Source organism: Gopherus flavomarginatus, chromosome 24, assembly GCF_025201925.1.
Source record: "Gopherus flavomarginatus isolate rGopFla2 chromosome 24, rGopFla2.mat.asm, whole genome shotgun sequence".
Classification (NCBI taxonomy): Eukaryota; Metazoa; Chordata; order Testudines; family Testudinidae; genus Gopherus; species Gopherus flavomarginatus.
The window spans coordinates 4,079,467-4,099,092 of NC_066640.1; the positions used below are offsets into that span (position 1 = coordinate 4,079,467).

The following is a 19,626-nucleotide window of genomic DNA, read 5'->3' on the forward strand; positions in this document are numbered from 1 at the left end:
AGCCATGCTCGATACCAGTCACCGCGGTGCCTGGCGGCGCCCTCCAGAGGTAGGGTGCGAGATTCGACTGGCTGCCCCAGCCGGGCCCAGAGTGTGAATATGATGACACAGGCTGACTTCACACCCCGCTCTGGGCTGCTGCAGAGTAGGCGGCTGACCCCTTCCAGGAGAGACCCGGTGGGGAGCCAGAGAGAACCACAAGGCCTGTCTGTGTCCAGCAGCCTCCACAGCGAATCCACCAAAGATTAATCTCAGCCCAGTGGGGGCTCCCACCAGCCCCGGGGACTCCTACCCAGGAGAAAAGCAGAATCCAGTCGGCACAGACACCTGGCCCCAGAGCCTGGCAGCCCCCTAGTATTCAGGCACGCAATGGGGAGCAGCAACAGGGTTTGCCCTGCTCCCAGGACGGCGCCCCAACCCCTCGCCATCCCCACGACCTGCCATCCCCAGCCAGCTGGCTTGGCTGCAGGAGCACCAGCCTGGCGGGGGAGGGGAAAGCACCTAACAACTCAAACGTCTTCTCCGATTTCCCCAGCGTACGGTCTGCTCCTCGCGTGATTTATGGCCTCGTCAGGTCCCCTTTGATGGAATGGCAGCCACTGAAATGCCCACTCAGGTCCGTATCTGCCCTTGGGCCTGGGCAGGAGGCTGGGAGTGGGGGCTGGGGGCAGGAGCTCTCCCGCCTGCGGTTCGCTGGGGAGAGGCGATTCGGGGCGAGGCCTGCCCGAGCCCAGAAGAGATCTCGGGTGGAGGTGATCCCTGCAGCAAAGTCCTCTCCTGCCTGGCTTGTTCCAAATGAGCTCCCTGGGGCATGGCCTGGCCCCTCTAGTCCCGAGCCTGTGGCATCCGCCTGGAGTGAAAGCAGCTTGGCCTGGGAACGGAAGGGCCAGGGTCTCTGCCTCATGCGGAAACCAGTATCTACCAATCCACTGCAAGGAGCAATCCCAGGCTGAGGCACTGAACTTCTCCGGGTGCAGCCAGGTCCTGAGTCCTGCATTTTGCTGCACCCACATTCCCACTGCAGTGTCAGTCCCATTTCCCGGGCTCTGGTCCCACGCTCCCACCCCCAGTGCCACCCAGACCTCCCTCCCATCTGTCTGGGATTGTGCTGGGCTCTGAGTGGGATCCCAGACAGGGGTCAGATGCTCCCAGGGCTGGGGCTAAATCTCCTTCTGCAGCGCGTGCGCATTAAGGTCTTGGAATCAAGCGGTGGCCTTGACTGCAGCAAACCTCCCCAGATCCCAGCCACGCAGCAGCCGGAGGGGAAACTCTACTTTCCTTTCACCGATACAGTCCCTTGCTCTGTCCCCGTCCGTGCCGGCCAGGGCGGGTCACGCTCTGGGCTCTGGGATCAGCACGTGGCCTGAGTGGGTGCTGAGGGCAGGGAGAGGGCTCTAGCAGGACCCCAGAGATGAAGGGAGAACGCACAAGCAACGGGCACAATTCGGAGGCGGAATCACAGAGAGCCAGCCAGCGAGACCAAGGCCCCAAATGTCCTGCGCTGGACAGGGTCTGTCAGAGAGCCGGGGTACCAGCGAAGGATAGCAACAGACCTGAACTCCTGCTTCACACGCCAGCTAAACCTTCTCTGACACACATGTGGCTAAGGCTCTAGAGTAGGACACCCAGCTCTGACACGCACCTGCCGTGACACCTCAAGCAAATCATGTCCCTGTGCTGTGCCTCAGTTTCCCCTCCCGTGTTTTGTCTATTTAGACTGGGAGCTTTTCAGGGCAGAGCCATCCCGTAGGTCCAGCTCCTCAAAGGTCTTTCCATGGGAATCAATGGCAGTGAGGTGCCCAAATACTCGGGAGGACCCGGGGCTTAGTCGTAGTAAGCCTGGGAGTGCTACCGTCAGAAATACCAACAGTATCCTCCCGACCCCAGCACAGCCACAGGCCACTGCTGCGTGGCCAGGGACCAGGGAGAAACCCAGCCTTGGATCCTAGGTGCTAAAGCCGAGGAAAAAACCCAGGCAGCCCCTCGCTGTCAGGGAAAGCAGGCGGGCGCTGCAGCCCCGTCCCCTCCCTCGGGAGCTGGTTCTGCAGCCTCAGCAGAGCTCCCACAGCCGGAACCAGCCCCGCCCGTCGCTCCCAGTCCAGAGCCGCTTCTACCCCAGACTCATTCCGGGGGATTTATCACCACGGGCCCCTGGCTGAGCTTTGGGGGATCCTGGCCACAGCAGTCAGTGGGGATTATTGCACCCTATGGTTTTAGCAGGTATTTTCTCGGCACTCGGCGCCTCTGCAAATCAGGGGAGCTGGAAATCCAGGGGCCCTGACTCAGCCGCCAGCCCTGAAACCGTGGCATGAACTGTGGCATGGAGCCCTCGACTTCGGAGCTCCCTGCAGCGTCTCTGGGGCAGAACGGAGGCCGATATTCCTGCAGAGCTTCCTATGGGGGCATCACCTCCCAGTTCTAACCAGTGCCTCTGTGCATGGAGCCAGCCTCGCCCGTGACAGCACGCTGTCTTCTCACCCCCAGCTCTGTCTCCGCTCTCACTGCCCCGGTGGTGCTGGGCTGACTTTCCCCTGGCATTTCACCTGCTGGCACACATTCCCAGCCATGCTCACAGGCCCAGTCCCTCTGGCTGCCCCCACGCCGCTCAGTACCTGCCCTTCTGGGCACCCATTGCAGCCCTGCCGAGGCCGGAATCCCTGCCCCCGGGCACCCAGGTAGCACCCCCGCCCCCCCGAGATGCACTGGGTAGAGGCTGCCCCTGCATTGCCAGGCCACCTACTCCACCCTTCAATGCACCCCACAGTCACATGGCCCCTGAAGAGAACAAATCCCACAGAGGGGGGCTATCCTTGCTGTTGGCTGGGGAGCACCCAGAGATGGCGCGACGGTAGGTGGGTGCCTAGATCCCACAGGGAGGAACATGCCGCATTCCGACTGCACACAACTGCCCTGTCCCCGCCCCACCACTGACATGCAGTCACCTCTGGCAACTCACCAAGGACAAAACCACCCGACAGCCAGGATCCACTCCAGACGGGCAGGAGATGGCACACTCAGGCTGGCATTTACAGAAACGGGATCAGGGCCCAGGCTTACGTTTTGGGAGAGCCCAGGAAAAGGAACAGGGTTGGGGGCATTTGGTGGGAGTGGGGAGGGGCTGAGATCCTGGCAGCTGGCAGGGAGTTGGGTGGCTGGGGCACCGGTCCCTGAGGCAGAGAATTTGGGGCAAGTTGGTTCCCAGGTTTATCTTTGCGGGTCAAAGTCCCCCAAACAGGGAAGCCCCGGGCCTGGATTCCTGCCCGCTGGGGAGGGACTCTGGGCACAGCCCCGTGCCCTCCCGCAATGCCAGGCGGCAGTGCAATGCGAACCCGGCCCTGGGGGAGCCGCGGGTGGCACCTACCTCTCTCGCGGACGAAGTAGGCCAGGTAGAGGTCGAGCTCCTTGACGGAGACGCTGATGTGGTGGGGCTGGACGCACAGGATGGGGTTGGTGCACTGGGCGGCCTTGACCAGCCGCTCCCCATCCGTGCTCTCCAGCGGGATACCCTTGAAGAGGATCACCATGACCAGGTCCAAGCGCCACACCTTGTCGGCCTGGCGCAGGCAGTCGATGCGCCGCATCTTGCCCTTCTGGTCGGGGTTGGAGAGGACGCAGCATGAGGGCTTCTTGCCCGTGATGGAGAGCACAAAGTCCTCCCGGAACTCGGGCCGGATGTCCTTGCGTAGCTTGGCCAGCAGCCGGGACGCCCACTTCTGCTTGACTTCAGGCTTCTCGTTCAGCAGCTCGTCCTTCACCGCCCTCTCCTCGTCCTTCGTCATCCTCTTCTCGTGCTTCTTGAAGTACTTGCGCTTGCGGGCCTGCAGGTTGAACCAGGTGTAGGCGAAGGCCCGGACGTGGGGGAGCAGCGCCTCGATGAACGGGTGAAACTCATCCTGCAGGAGCAAGCAGACAGATCGGGCCGTCAGGACAGACAGGCGGGACCATGGGGGGCACCGTGCACAGGGGGATTCTGTAGGGCCCGTGGGAACATAGCCTAGTATTGGGGGAGGAGCTGGGCATCAGGACTCCTGGGTTCCCTTCCCAGGTATGGAAAAGGAGGAGGAATCTAGCGGTTAGAGCTTGGGGACCAAGAGACAGGGCTCCTGAGTTCTCTGACAGAACTGGGAATAGAACCCAGGAGTCCTAGTCTGCCTTCCTACTACTCTAACCACTGGTCTCATGGGACTTAGGGCTGCTGGATACAAGGGGAGTGGTGTCTAGTGCTTAGAGCAGAGCAGGCTGGGAGCCAGGACTCCTGGGTTCTGTTTCCAGCTTTGGGAGGAGAGTCAGGGGGTCTGGAGGGTGGAACTGGTGTCTTGGGGATCCCTCCTGGGAAATTTTGCTGCAGCTGTTTGATAAAGTGAATTACTGCACGTTCATCATCCTCTCTGTTTAATAGACACAAATGGGCGACCCCGGCCAGGCTCGGCCTGGGCAGCAAGGGCGTTGCCAGGGGGTCGGGGCATGTCCCCCGGCGTGATGGGGTCGCCTGCTATGAGCTCAGACCCTTTGCTGCCCAGCCTGGAGCTCCTCTGCCCCCCTTTGGGCCTGCTCCCGTCATGGGCCTGGGGGACCCTCTGTCTTCTTTGGAGTCACCCCGTAGCTTACACCAGACTTAGGCCTGGGGGGGTGGGGGTGAGGAAAGTCTGGATCCCCCACACACACACCACGGCCAGCACAGCAGGAACCTGCGTTGCCAGGCGCTGTGGCGAGCGGGGCTGGGGTTGGATCACCAGCGGCCAGCGACTAGAGGCTCCAATTCCAGGTGTAATGGAGCTAATAGAGGGGGAGGTGCTGCCTAATGTGCTGTAGCCACAGTAACGAACCCCCTCCCCTCCCCTCCCCTCTCAGCCCGGTGGCCCAGCACCCCAGGCTCAGCTTGCCCCACGGCCGTGCCAGGCATATGCCAGCCTCTGATGAAACCTGTGCCCGGTGCCAGGCGAGGAGGAGCTGGCAGACTGGATTCTTGAGCCCAAGGTGAATAAGATTCTGTGATTGGAGGCACCCAGGCTGGGTCTCTGTGCCCACCTGCAGTGCCTGGGCATGACTGTGAGCCCATGTGCCAGCCAGCCAGGGAACATGTGCCAGCCCCTGCACAGGGCTCCAGGCCCAGTGTCCCCTTTCCCAGACCAGCGGCCGTGTGACCAGCAGGCCCATCCAGGGAACGCCCCAGATTCACCCCACTTCTGCCCCAGCCCCTGCTCCAGCGAGTGAGTCACGCTCTGATGGTCTTTTTCCACTTGGCTAGTGTTTCCCAGAGAGTCCGTCCAAGAACGAAACCAAGGAAAGCACGTCCCCTCCATCCCCAATTTCCCCATTCCATGGCTCGGGGGGAAGTGCCAGAAGGTGGTTACTAGGTGCTAGGACTCTTCCGCCGGAGCGGGAAAAGGAGCACTGGAGCAGGACCACCTGCCATTAAAAAACACCCAAGCCAGGTTCCCAGCCGCCTTTGTGTGTGCGCAAAGGAAGGAAAAATCCACCCTCCCCTCCCCGATTTAGAACTGAGCTGAAACCCAAGAGGCAGCGGGTTCTTCGTGCCAGACCTCCCGGACGTTATGGGCGCGTTCGCTGCTTTGAATCTGGCTCCGATTAAGGCTAATTGGGATTGCATCAGGAAAAGCCCCGCGCGCCAAGCCCGCTCTGCGCTGGCAGCACTTCGGAAATGTTTTCCTTGCGTCGCTCTGCAGAGCAGAATCTCCGCTCAGCACGATCGCATGGCAGGAGGCTGCTAACCACAACTGGAGCTGCTCCTTCTCACTCACTCGGGGATGAGATCCTTCCCTTGCCGGCCCGGCGTAAAGCGGGGGGCGGCTCGACGGCGAGTGGCAGAGTTACGGCGGCATAAGAGAAGGCCAGGATCTGGCCCTGCAGCTTTTAAGAAAACACAAGAACTGTGAGAAGCAGCAGTTTTGCCCAAGAATTTGGAAAGCCGGCGAAAAATTATTTTTCTTTGGACTGTGCTTCTGCTCTGAAAAATGAGTGTTTGTAAAAACCAGCCCTTTCCTCCCGTCACCCTCCGCCTCCTGGGGGTGTCCTGGGCTGGGTGACTAACGCAGCTTTACCGGCTTTGGATTCCCGCCCAGCTACCCCAGCAAAAGGAGAAAGGGCTGGAGTCCACTCCTCCTGGGGCGTCATCTGGAGATCCTGCTGCCCACGGCCATGGCCACAAGAAGCGGGTGTCCCAAGCAGGGGTGCGGGCTAGAAACCATGTATTCAATGTTTGTTATAGCTACCTGCCAGCAGCTCGAGGGAAGTGATTTTCCCCCTCTATTCGGCACTGGTGAGGCCACACCTGGAGCATTGTGTCCAGTTTTGGGCCCCCCACTACAGAAGGGATGTGGACAAATTGGAGAGAGTCCAGCAGAGGGCAACAAAAATGATCAGGGGGCTGGAGCACATGACTTACGAGAAGAGGCTGAGGGAACTGGGATTGTTTAGTCTGCAGAAGAGAAGAGTGAGGGGGGATTTGATGGCAGCCTTCAACCACCTGAAGGGGGGTTCCAAAGAGGATGAAGCTCAGCTGTTCTCCCTTGTGGCAGATGATAGAACAAGGAGCAATGGTGTCAAGTTGCAGTGGGGGAGGTTTAGGCTGGACATTAAGAAACACTATTTCACTAGGAGGGTGGTTAAGCGCTGGAATGGGTTCCCTAGGGAGGTGGTGGAATCTCCTTCCTTAGAGGTTTTTAAGGTCAGGCTTGACACAGCCCTGGCTGGGATGATTTAGTCGGGGATTGGTCCTGCTTTGAGCAGCGGGTTGGACTAGATACCTCCTGAGGTCCCTTCCAACCCTGATATTCTCTGATTCGGGGAGGGGGCAGCAGCCCCCCAGCGCCCCTGGTTCCAGCCCCAGTCGTTCCAAGCACAGAATTGGAAGGCTACAGGGAGTCACCCAGGGCAGGAAGGGACCAGCAGACCGCTCTGACCAGCGATGACTGGTGAAGGGGGAAGCCCAGCTGTGCTCTCAGATCCCCGGCTGACTGTGCCTGGGGTGGGCAATGAGAAAAACACAAATAAAAATCGAACAGCGAGCCAGGGCAGCAAGACCAAAAAAGCTTCTTTCTAGCTGCAAGCCAAGTGCCTCAGTGCCAGAGCCGCCGAGACGATGGACAAGGAGCCATTCAGCCCATCCCCGCCCAGGGTCGTGTTGGGTGCAGGGCGGGAGCCAGCGCTCTGCTCGTCACGGGCAGCACAGGCCCAGGGGCAGGACTAAGGTCCCGTCAGCACTGCGAGCCCAGGCTGCATCTTGCTGTGCACAGAGCTGGGGGCCGGGGGTTCGCTGGCTGGGGAGTGTGGCTGGGGAGACGGGGAATCTGGGACCCCAGTGGAGATAGTCCAGGGCTACACGCGGACAGAGCCTGTCTGAGCTGGAGCAGATCCTGCGGTCCCCAGGCCAAGTGACCTACCCTAAGCGACCCCACGGCATGATCAGCTAGTCCCAGACCAGGGTCCCCCAACCCTGGCTCACCCTGGCACTGATCCAGCTCTGCCCACAGCCAGGGACTCCCCACCGTGGCTCACCCTGGCACTGACCCAGCTGTGCCCACAGCCAGGGACCCCAGATCCTGGCTCACCCTGGCACTGACCCAGCTGTGCCCAGTCCCAGAGAGCCCATCCCCCACACCCCTGCTGCAGATTCACAGTTTCACTTTCAACCTCCCTTCGACCCGTCAAGCCCCAGTGGCTCAGGGCATCCCAGGACAGCGGTGCCTAGTGGCAACGACCTGATGCCCCAACCGTGCCCCATTGCCAGAGCTAGGTGGAGACTGACCAGACCGGCTGCCAGCTCAGGACGGAGAGTGGAGCTCACGGTACCACCCGTGGTGGCTCTCTGCTGTGCGGCCCATCCAACTTGGGGTGGGCAGCAGAAGGTGGCAGGAGAGTGGGAGCCCGAGGCCAAGCCCTGGGGGTGCTAGGGAAGCTGGGCCCAAGACTCTGGGCAGCTGCTCCCGTCCGTCTGTCCGTGGCACCCTGCGGGAGTGTAGCTGCAAAAGAGGAGGGAGGCCCGGATCCCCGCAGGCCCCCAGCACCGCCAGGCTGCCGGATCAATTGGCAGCAGCCGCTAATCCCCGGCAGCCGGGCTGCGGCTCCCATCAGGGAAGAAGGTCAAGGCAAAGCAAGACAGGAGCCGAAAAAAGCAGCCACCAGTTCCAAAAACAACCCTTGGCCCAGGCTGGCTGGTGTCTCAAACCACTGCCGTGCCCCCGGCCGGCCTGGGTCGATCCCTTCTCCAGCCAGGGCTCCTGGCGGGGTGTCCCAGCACCAGGCTGCTCGCTCCTCAGGGAATGCCCCCTCCCGACGATACACGCACACGCCAGTCTGCCCCAGGGCCGCCTGGGGGGGGGAAAGTGGGGCAATTTGCCCCAGGTCCTGCAGGGCCCCCCACAAGAATTCTATAGTATTGCAACACTTTTTTTATGGAAAGGACCCCAAAATTGCTTTGCCCCAGGCCCCCTGAATCCTCTGGGCAACCCTGGTTTGCCCCGAGCCTGCCGCAGGGCGCCGGGCACATCCTGCACCAGGCACTCGCAGCTCCGAGGCAGGGAGGGAAAACGAGCCAGAACCCAGTGGACAGGGAAAGTGGAGGGGACTCGAGCTGCCAAGGGGAGCTCTGACCGGTATCTGCAGGGCCCCTCTCGAAGCACAGGCACTTCCTCTCACACCCACCATGGGCACCTCCCCTTACACACCCACCATCGGCACCTCCTTACACACCCACCATCGGCACCTCTTCTTACACGCCCTCCATGGGCATCTCTTCTTACACGCCCTCCATGGGCATCTCTCCTCACACACTCACCACGGGCACTTCCTCTCACACCCACCATGGGCACGTCCCCTTACACACCCACCATGGGCACCTCTTCTTACACACCCACCATGGGCTCCTCCTTACACACCCACCATCGGCACCTCTTCTTACACGCCCTCCATGGGCATCTCTTCTTACACGCCCTCCATGGGCATCTCTCCTCACACACTCACTATGGGCACCTCTTCTTACACACCCTCCATGGGCACCTCTCCTCACACACTCACCATGGGCACCTCCTCACACACCCACCATGGGCACCTCCCCTTACACACCCACCATGGGCACCTCCTTACACACCCACCATGGGCACCTCTCCTCTCACACCCTCCATGGGCACCACTCCTTACACACCCACTGCAGGTACCCCCTCCTCTCACACACCGCATGGGCACCTTTCCTTACACACCCACAATGGGCACCTCTCCATATGCACCCACTGTGGGCCCTTCTCCTCACACACTCAGAGGCATCCCTGCTCACACGCAGGGCACCTCTGTTTGCAGCTGCATTTCTCTACGCTGGGCTCGGCGGGCCGAGTTTTTCCCTCTGACCATCCAGCCTGGCGGAGGGTTGACTGTTGCTAGGCCCCTTGCCCTAGCGGTGGGGGGGGGGGGGGGGTGAGTGTCTAGTGAAGACCCAGGAGGCTGGAGGACATGGGCCTGCCCTGCTCCTGCAGGATGGACATTGGGGGGCGCTGGCAAGAGGGACTGAGCTCACCACGTGTCCCGTCCCCACCCCCGTGCTGCCAGGCTCTCTTCATAACTGTATCCCCCTCAGCAAGGCTGTGACCCCCGCCCCAGCACTCTGGCGAGACCCTGGACCTGGTACCCAGGGCTCAGTGGCACAGCCCTGCAGCCCTGCCCACGACTCCATGGCCCGTTTGAGCCTTCAGGGCCCTGAGAAGGGGCCAGTTAGGGAGGTGGGCTTTGTGGGACCCCTGCGCAGGAGGGAGCTGGACTGAGGCCCAGCGGGTTCATTTCACAGCCAGGCCACCACACCGTGCCCCCTGGGGACAGCATCCAGGTACCGCGACCCACTCTGCCCCAGAGGCCCCAGGGCTGGTTCCCAACCCCCTTGGGCAGCAGTGCCCCTCTGCAGCGCCAGGCACAGGGGCTAACATAGGCACCGTGCTGCCCATCAGCTGACCCCGGGCCAACCCAGGTGGGCGAAGGAGCTGCCCCATTGCCCCCAGAGCACAGGGGTCCCCAGCCTTGCCGCAGACCTGGCCTGGCAGCCTGCAGCCGGGAGGAGGTGGAGACAGCAGCCCCCTCTGGCCTGGCAGCAGGGGCAGCCGAGGGGAAGGGGGAAGCTGCCTAGGCCATGCCCTGCTCGCTGGGCTGCCCCTCACCTGGCTCTCCAGTGCCCACCCTTGAGGGCTGAAGGAGCAGCAGAGATGGGATCCAGGGGGGACCCCCCTCCGCTTTCCTCAGCAATGGCAGGTCGCTGTGACGAGGCCGGGGGGAGGGAGGGGATGCCCTGGGGAAAAGCAGTGGGGGAAGAACCATTGGGCAATGCAGGCAGGGGCAGGGCAAGCTCTTTCCAAGCTCTGCTGGTGCCCCTCACTCCCGACCCAGAGCCCCCTGCTAGCCCAGCTCTGGGCTTCCCCCACAGCTCTGCCAGTGCCCCTCACTCCTGACCCACAGCCCCCTGCTAGCCCAGCCCTGGGGTCCCTCCACAGTTCAGCCAGTGCCCCTCACTCCCGACTCACAGCCCCCTGCTATCCCAGCTCTGTGCTCCCGCCTGCCCCAACGCTGTCAATATATCTCGACTCTTAAGATCTGATACAAGCCACAGGTCTGGCCCCTCCTGTTCTGACACACACAAAGATTTTCTTTTTTCACTATGAACAAACTCCTTCCGGGGATCTGGCCAAGCCCCAGCAAAATCCCAAACGGGGTGTCAACACTGCAGAGTTGATGGCTCCATCCTGCTCCAACTCTCTGAGTGCTAGATCTAATACAGCAGTGCCCAGGGGCCCAGTTAGGATCGGGGCCCCGTCCACAAACCCATGGGAACACTGGAAGAAACAACCCCTGCCTAGAGGATTTTCCTTCAAACTCCTCCACAGCCACATTTCTGGGGCTCTTATTCTCCCAGAGCGCCCCATTGCTTATTAAGAAGGGTCCCAGCTCTAGTTTCTGCTGCATTCTCTGTTCACGGGCTGCTTCTGACCCCCTATCCCCTTGCACTGGTGGCTGGTCCAGAGAAGAAGCCCCGTGGCCCCAAAAGGCTGATTTTTGCGCCGGGATTAAGCAGGGATCTGCTGGGGCAGCTCCTGAAATCCGATCAGCCACTCAGACAACTTTGCCCCCCCTCCCAGATTATCTCCACTGCACAAAGATGTCACATATCGTTAATCTGCCTTAGTGGCCAGGCCGGACAAGGGACCAATTCATGTGCCATAAATACAGCTGTACCAGGGGGACGCGCAAACAGCTGGGCAGGCGCCGTGATTGGCCTGAGCCTATCCACTGGATGGCCTTCTCCTGCGGGGCTGGGCTGTGTGACACCCCAGGGGGTGATTACAATCCCTAAGCAAACCCCGGCTCCTCCGGCAAGGGAGGGGCAGTGACAGCTTGGTTTGGTGCAGTAGCTAGGGAGATAAAAAGTGGAGTTAAGATATTATTTGTATCCTTGTTGTGTTTAGCAGCTCCAGCTATGGCCCGGGTCCCCACTGCGCTAGGCACTGTACATTAGCTATTAGGTGTATTACGGTAGCGCCTGGAGCCCCACCCTGGCCCAGGTCCCCACTGCGCTAGGCACTGTACATTAGCTATTAGGTGTATTACGGTAGCGCCTGGAGCCCCACCCTGGCCCAGGTCCCCACTGCGCTAGGCACTGTACGTTAGCTATTAGGTGTATTACGGTAGCGCCTGGAGCCCCACCCTGGCCCAGGTCCCCACTGCGCTAGGCACTGTACATTAGCTATTAGGTGTATTACGGTAGCGCCTGGAGCCCCACCCTGGCCCAGGTCCCCACTGCGCTAGGCACTGTACGTTAGCTATTAGGTGTATTACGGTAGCGCCTGGAGCCCCACCCTGGCCCAGGTCCCCACTGTGCTAGGCACTGTACATTAGCTATTAGGTGTATTATGGTAGCGCCTGGAGCCCCACCCTGGCCCAGGTCCTCACTGCACTAGACACTGTACAAAGACTGAATAGAAGGACAGTCCCTGCCCCAAAGAGCTCACAGTGTAAATACAGATGGGCAAGAGAGACAGCCAGGCAGGCATGGTTTAGGCTGTGCATTGCGGGGCTGTGCAGAGGCAGTGCAGAAGAGAACAGAGGGAAAGATGGGCATTGGTAGGGGAGACCGGAGCCCTGGATCTATTCCTGACTCTGCTACTGACCTGTTGGATGAGCCTGGGCACATCCTTGCCCCCCTCCGTGCCTCAGTTTCCCCTCCTATCTTTGCCTGAGCTCTCTAGCTGGACCGTCAGCTCTCTGGAGCAGGGCCTGTCTCTCACTGTGTCTGTGCCGCGCCTAGCACAGCAGGGCCCCATCTTGTCAAGGTCTCTAGGTCTGAGGGTAGCAGACAGCCCAGCCCAGCCATGCTGCTCTGAGCCAGCGAACACCAAACTCGCCTCCCAGAGCAGCTCCTCCTTTGCTGGCTGTGGCCTGGCCCCACTGAGCTTGCATTCCCTCCCAGCAGAAGGACAGCTCTGAGCCCAGCCTGCTCCACCAGCTACTGCCTTGTCTCTCTTTAGACCTGAACAATCACAGCAGGAGCTGCAGGTGAGAACACACCAATGTCTGGCCCCAGGAACTCATCCCCCCACCTCCCAGCCAGGACTTCACAGCTGGGACCAGCTGCTAGCTGGATCCTCCTCAAGAGCAGAGAGAGAACTCAGCACCTCCTACTCTGAAAGCCCAGCTCCTGAAGCCATGCCGCTGGAGCTAAAGGATGATCTCAGGCACCAGACACCAGTATAGGGCATATGGCACACACTGAGCACCTCCGGTTCCATCCAGGAGAGGGCAGCGATGCACAAACACACACACACACCCTAGCCAGTTCATTACAGCACCTAACAACGGGGGACGGGAGAATAGGTTGGGCCACCCTGTGCCTCAAACTCAAACCAGCCCGTTCCTGATGTTCAGCAAAAGTTTGGTTAACTTCTCCTCTGTTGTTTTTCATTTGCGCTGCTGGGCTTGGAGACAGCCGTGCTGAAATACCACAGAAAGGCTGTTCTCGTGGCATTTCCGGCCAGGAATCTGGCAGGAGATCCTGTCCTTGGGCCATGTCCAACCCCGTTTTATAGAGCCCACGAGATCTGGGGAAACAGGCCAGCTTGCAGGGTGCTGCTTTTGTAGAAACAGGGCCCGATCCTGCTCCCACTGACACAGCTGCTCTTTGACTTCAGTGGGAGCAGATTTAGTCTTTATTTTTTAACTCTTTTGTGGCCTTTTCCAGCCAGAGATTTCAGAGCCCTGCCCAGGCAGACTTAAGCCGCCACGTTTCTGCTAGGGAGGGAAGCATCACCCGTGAGTTACAGATGGGGAAACCGAGGCAAAGGGACTCACACAAGGACAGTGAGTCAGTTGCAAAGCCTGGATTAGAACTCAGGCGCGCCTGGCGCCTTGCCCTCTGCTGAGCCCACTAGCCCAGGTTGCCCAAAACAAAGTTCTCTTGATGGTTTGAGGTTCAACCATCCCGGGCAGATGGGGCGGGCACGGGGCTGGTGGTCAGGCAGCTATGGTGCTGCCAACCCTACATGTTCAAAAATCATGGCTCAGAAACTCACAAGCTTGGCTTAGAAAATCATGCAGTTCAGTTCAATAACCGACAGTGGGATCTCTTTATTCATAGCCACCCAGGTCAGAAGGGACCCTTGTGAGCAGCCAGTCTGCCCTCTCAGATAACACGGGCTAGAAAACTGCCTTGAAATCACTCCGGTTTGAACTCGAGCAGATCTGTTAGCAAGGCACTGAATCCTGACCATAACATAGCCAGCGATGGAGAGAATCCACCTTTCAATGGCTTCTTTTCTGAGCCATTTGGGGGTTGCATTTTCCAGCTTTTCTCCCCAACCCCAAGGGCCAGACATTTATTTCTTTCAGTTCAGAAACACTGAGAGTCTCACCTAAATCCCATGACTCCTGGAGCTAGGGATGCCAAATCTGGGGAGCGCATCCCTCCGGAGTGGGCCCTGGACCCCTGCCCTGGCTCATGCCCCAGCTGTTGGCCCTGGTGCTGGGCTGTTTTGTCTCTGGACTGAGGGAAGGAGATGCGGAGAGACCCCCGGCTACCTGAAGGCAGCCTGGCCCCAGCAGAGACAAGCCAGGGTTTATTTTACTAATGGCTGCTAAGTCCCTTCGCCAGCCTGGCAACCACCTCGAAACTGCCGCAGTCTCCACGCCCCCACCCCAGGGAGAAGCAGTCCTGAGCAGCACCTGAGGGCCCCCGAGGGTGGGGAGGAGCTGGAATCCACTTGTGAGCTCTGTTCTCTTAGGAGATGACAGCCCTGAGGTCTCGTCCCCTTGGCCCCCCTATAGGTCTGACCCCCTTATGCCAACTTCAGGCCAGATTAGCACACTGGGTGCTGCCGAGCTCATCTCAAATCTGAGCCCTTCCCTGGGGGCTGAGCTGGCCCTGATCCCGGGCACAGAGCGCTTGGATACCTTGCTCACAACGTCCACAGCGTTAGATCAGCCGAAGGAGGCTAGGTCCATCCCTGGCTATTAGCCAAGCTGGCCAGGAGCACACCGCCACACTCGGGTGTCCCCGAACCTCTGACTGCCAGGCCAGGGGCTGGAAGGCAGGGGATGGATCACTGGGTAATTGCCCTGTTCTGTTCACTCCCTCCAAAGCACCTGGCCCTGGCCACTGGCCGAAGGCAGGATACTGGGCTAGATGGACCACTATCTGACCTGTGCTTATGTCCCCCTCAACCATAGGTGCTCTGGGCCAGCCGCCCCATTCCCTGCATGACTCAGAGCTTTCACGCAGCCTTAGCCGTGTGAATCTCCTGGCACCGTCTGGCCCAGGCTCCAGCCTCAGCGAGGCGGGCGCTGGAGACAGCAGTCAGGTCCCAGGAGGGCCAGCACTGAAGAGAAACAGACAATAATCTGGCCTATATTAAATCACTGGCTTAGCAGCCAAGGGCTTTCTCCAGTACAGCAACGTTCAGCTCTGGATTTCCAGAGTTCAGAGCAGGAGGTTAGTTCAGGCCTGTTATACAGCAGGGTGACAACGGCAGGCCGTGCGGCCTGCTGGTTAGAGCACAGGGCCGGGAACCCGGAGGCCTGCGGTAATTCTCAGCCTGGACAGAGCCTCCGTGTGAGACTTGGGGCGAGACGCAGGGCCGGCTCTAGGTGTTTTGCCGCCCCAAGCAAAAAAAATGTTAGCTGCCCCCCCCATCCCTGGGCTCTCACCCCCCACTCGCACACCCCACCGCCCCAGCCCTGGGCTCTCTCTCCCCCATCCCGCACCCCCTGCCGCCCCAGCCCTGGGCTCTCTCTCCGCCATCCTGAGCCCCCTGCCATGCCTCAGCCCAGGGTCCCTCCAGCCAGGGCTCCCACCTCCAGGACCGTCCGGGACCCGGGACGGCAGAACCAGGGGACCACCCCAGCAGGGGGCTGAGGAGCCCCAGAGGGACCGGAGCCCCGGAAAGCGGGACATGGGCAGCGCACAGCAGCACCCCACACTCTATGGCCCCACTGCTGCTGCTGCTGCTTCTGGCTGCCCTGCCGCAGTCCCTGGGCAGCTCGGGCCCCTTCTCCCAGGCCACTTCTCCCTGGCACCCTGCAGCACCTGCTGGAGGCTCCGTGCACCCTGTGGGGCGGCCCCCAGCCCACATGTCCCCCACTCAGATCCTGCCCGGCCCAGCCACAAGGTGCAGCGCTGCTCCCCTGTGGTGCGAACTGCAGCAGCCCCAGGGTGCCCCCATGCAGACGGCTGCAGCTGCCAGGGCCCTAGGCTTTTGCCACTGGAAGTAAAAAAAAAAAAATGTCCAGAATGCCGCCCTTGAACATGTGCCACCCCAGCACGTGCTTGGTTTGCTGGTGCCTAGAGCCAGCCCTGGCGAGATGCATCCCTTCGCACTCTCCCCGGCCTGTAAGATGCTGCGGATTCTTCTCCCACCCCAGCTTTAGAAAGCGCTTGGAGATCTCAGGAGATCATCATTCACACAATCAGCTTCCCACGCTGGGTCAGATCCCAGGGCTTCTGGTCACACGCGATCCTGAGAAAGGTTCAAACCTGCTACAAAGCCAGACACAAACCCTTGTAAAGTAGGAATGTTACAGCCCCTGGAACAAAGCACTTAGCCCCTGAAATCCACGGGAGCTTGCCAGGCTCCGCCACTGCGACCTATTTGAATCCATTTTACCGTAATTGATTACGGGGAAGGAAATCAATTGCTGCTCATCATTTACTAATTATTCATAAAAGGCTCTTTGTAATTCTTGCCACTTGTCCAGCCTCGTTCGTCCGTCGATCTCAAAGCAAATATTAATGAGGTTTTCTCAGCAACCTTAGGAGGCAGCTGAGCTGTATTATGAACAGGGAAACTGAGGCACTGAGCAGTCAAGCGAGCCAGGTTAAGACCACCCAGCAAGTTGGTGGCAGACTCAGGAAAAGAACCCAGGTGTCCTGGCCTGTGTGCACCAGGCTGCACTGCAGGGCCGATGAGCCTTACGAATACAAGAGGAAGGTGAACATGCTGGGTTAGGAGGAGCTGATGCCGATACGAAATGAAGGATGATGCACTGCAGAACAGAATAGCATTGCCCCTTCCTCCGCTTGTCACTTCCCCTTGGCTGGGCCCAAGGGAAGGACTGTCACATCTGCCCTGGGGTTGCAGGGAGCTGTGGCCCACCGGTCCCTGCGTCAACCAGCACCCAGCCTGGCCTTTGGCTCCCACCTCCCCGAGGGGCTGGAAGCTGCTCACAGGGAAGGGCCTCACATGGCTTTGTGATAAAGGCACCAGTCAGAGACCCCGCAGAGAGGGGGGGTCCAATTCCCAGCGCTGCCAAAGGCTCCCAGTGGGACAGGTAGGGGGCGAGTCACAGACTCTCTCTCGGCTCCCCCTCTGCAAGGAGAGTCAGCTAGCTGGGTGGGGGAAGAGGTGGGGTGGGTGGGGTGCTGGGCTAAGACTGGGGAGACCTGGCTTGAAGGCCCTGCTCTGCTATAGGGCCGTCTCTGGGCCTCAGTTCCCTGTCTGTGCTGCAGGGATCCCAGCCCTGCCTGCCCCATGGGGGGAGTGAAAGTTAAATGTGGATGCCGGGGTGGGGCGATCAAGACAGCGAGTCCGTGGGGCTGCATGGCAATGGGACCGCTCGGGGCGACCCCGGGAACCACACAAAGCAGCGTACGGCCGCGGCTGCTGCAGCTGGGCCCACGCGGGGAGGAGGAGGGAGCCCAGTGCTTTGGGTCACGCCAGAGCGCCGCTGGGTTTGGATGTGTGCTCCCTGAATGCAGCAGCCTCCTGGTGGGTGAGCTTTGTCCTGACCGCAGGCCTTCGGGGGAGAGAAATGCTGGGTACGGAGCACAACCTTCCACCCGCCCAGAGCCTCTGCTAGAACCGGGGGGGGCCCTTCCCTGCAGCCTACAGGCCTGAGCCCTGCCCAGCAGAGCAGCACAAATAGGAGCAATTAGCCCCCCGCCTCCTCCCTGCCTGCTGGCAGCCTCAGCAGAGAGGCCGAAGGACGAATGAGCCCCCGAGTCTGAGCGTCCCCCTAGGACCCCAGGAGGCAAAATGGGGCCATGGGGTGCAGAGTCAGCGCCCGGCTCTAGCGCAATCTGATCGGGCAGCGCAGGGCTTCAGACTCCACCAGGGCTGAGCAGCCAGCCTGGCATAGACACTGCCCAGCTGGCCCCTCCCCTGGGGGGAGAGGCTCCTGGGAGGATAAGCCAGCAGCCTTCCCAGGCTCAGCCCCGTGAAATGCTTGTTCTGGGCTGTGCTCTCCGCTGGTGCATGGGGCCCCAGCACAGCGGGTATCACTGAATTCTGAGTCTCTGCCAGCTTAGAAATTAACCAGACGAACAGGACAAAATGCACCTCCCCCTGGTATGGTTCAGGGGGCGACCGAGGGCACCGGAACATCATTCACCAGCTAGAACTAAGCTGGGATCACTCAACTGCAGCTGCCTCTGGGGTGGAACATGTAGTATCAGCGCCCAGCATGCTGCCGCATAACCACGCTGAGCAGCGCAGCGAAACCTCCGGTGAGCAGAATGCAATCGAAAGGTGCTAGCTGGTGGCACCAGCTGCAAGGGCCTGGGGTCGGGGTTTCATCCCCTGCAGCAAAGGGGTCTCAAAATGCAGGGGTCCGCAGGAGGTAGTGGGAAGTGGGCACGGCTGCCATAGCTACGGGTGCCAACGGGTACCAGCGACAGCGCAGACGGGGCCACGGCTGCCGTAGCTACGGGTGTCAGCGGGTACCAGCGACAGTGCAGACGGGGCCATGGTTGCCACAGCTACGGGTGCCAACAGGTACCAGCAACAGCGCAGCCCAGCCCCCATCGCTCTAGGCGCTGTACAGACACAGAGCAAACAGTCCCTGCCCTGACCCCGCCCCCACCGCGCTAGGCACTGTACAGACACAGAGCAAACACAGTCCCTGCCCCGCCCTGCCCCCACCGCGCTAGGCGCTGTACAGTCACAGAACAAACACGGTCCCTGCCCTGACCCTGCCCAGCCCCCACTGTGCCAGGTGCAATGAACAGCCAGTGCCTGCTCCAAGCACTTTACCATCTGATCTCAATGGATGGAAGGCAGATCTCTGGACTCCTCCCTAGTGCTTGGGCGTGTGCTAGGCTGTCACACCAGAGCTGTGTCCGTCAGAGCCTCTGCAAGCGACGCCTCTGCCCCAGGCAGCTTCCTGGAGAGGCTGCTCCCAGCTGGGCCCCGCGCAAGGCTGGCTGGTGGGGCAAAGGCAGCCGAGCCCTTGACCCCAGGCCTGCAATCCTGGCACGTCCCTTCTGCGCCTGTGGTGGGCTGCACTGGGAAGCCCCGGTGCTGTGCAAGATGAGCAAGGAGCAACCTGGGCCTCCCGCTTGTCCCAACAGACCCTTTCCTGAGCACGCTGCCTCCATGGGCTTTGGCCAGAGGGCATGGGGTGGCCTCCCATTGACTTCAACAGGCCGCGGCTCTGCCAGCGGGCAAACCCGGCAGGCTTGAGCGGGCGGGCGGCTGAGACCAGACGAGCAGCCGAAGGCCTGAGGGCTGGGGCTGGCTTGCCCACCCGCGCTGGGCAGACAACAGATGGAGGCCGAGAGAATGGAAGAACAGGCCTATGAAGAGCCCCAATGCCCCCGCTGCAGCCCCCAGGGCCTGACACCCGTATTCCAAAGAAACAGGCGATTTTCGCCAGCTCAGGCTGCTGGTAACGTCTCCAGGGGCGCAGGTCCCCTGCACAGCTCTGCCCAAGGCTCTGGAAACACCCCTCCTTGGAGGCTCGGCTCTCCGGTTTTCGGCACCATCTGTACCTGTGACCGGGGGCTGGGCTCTGCCTGCTCCATGCTTGGGGACAGAGCTCCGGGAAGGCAGCGGCCCATCCTCCCAAGGGAGTCCCAGCTGCTCGGGGTCTGGAGGGCAGTGAGGAGCAGGCTGAGTCCGCCAGCCGGGAGGGGGAAACGACCCTTCCTCGCTTGGGATCCTGGGCTACAGCATGATGGTGAAACCGAATATCCCTGCAGTGCAGCCAAAGGTCCTGGGCTCCCTGGGAATCGCAGGAAACAGCTGGGGAGCGGCCGCCGGCTGCTCCACACGCTGCTGCAGTTGTTTGCCAAAGTCTCCCTTTGCCCCCGAGCACCTCGCTCTGTCTTAGTCTCTTTCCACTCTGCTGGCTGTGGGAAGCGTATTGAGC

General features: G+C 60.7%; 1 protein-coding gene and 1 long non-coding RNA gene across 11 annotated transcripts in view; both read right to left on the reverse strand.

Moving 5' to 3' along the window:
* The window catches only part of LOC127040026 (nuclear factor 1 C-type), a 116,350-nt gene that overhangs the window by 65,541 nt on the left and 31,183 nt on the right, over positions 1-19,626 (reverse strand). For all 3 annotated transcript variants that reach the window (XM_050933764.1, XM_050933766.1, XM_050933765.1), the window contains one exon: positions 3,362-3,893. In XM_050933764.1, the coding sequence (XP_050789721.1) occupies positions 3,362-3,893 (532 nt within the window). The remainder of the gene's footprint in view (positions 1-3,361; positions 3,894-19,626) is intronic.
* Positions 8,680-9,955, reverse strand: LOC127040087 (uncharacterized). 8 transcript variants are annotated; one of them, XR_007771338.1, is made up of 3 exons: positions 9,046-9,955; positions 8,832-8,939; positions 8,680-8,752 (listed from the first exon to the last, which is right to left on the reverse strand). It is a non-coding gene; the product is annotated as an uncharacterized LOC127040087 (long non-coding RNA). The 8 variants fall into 8 exon arrangements; XR_007771344.1 differs by having other exon boundaries at positions 8,680-8,779; XR_007771343.1 differs by having other exon boundaries at positions 8,832-8,966.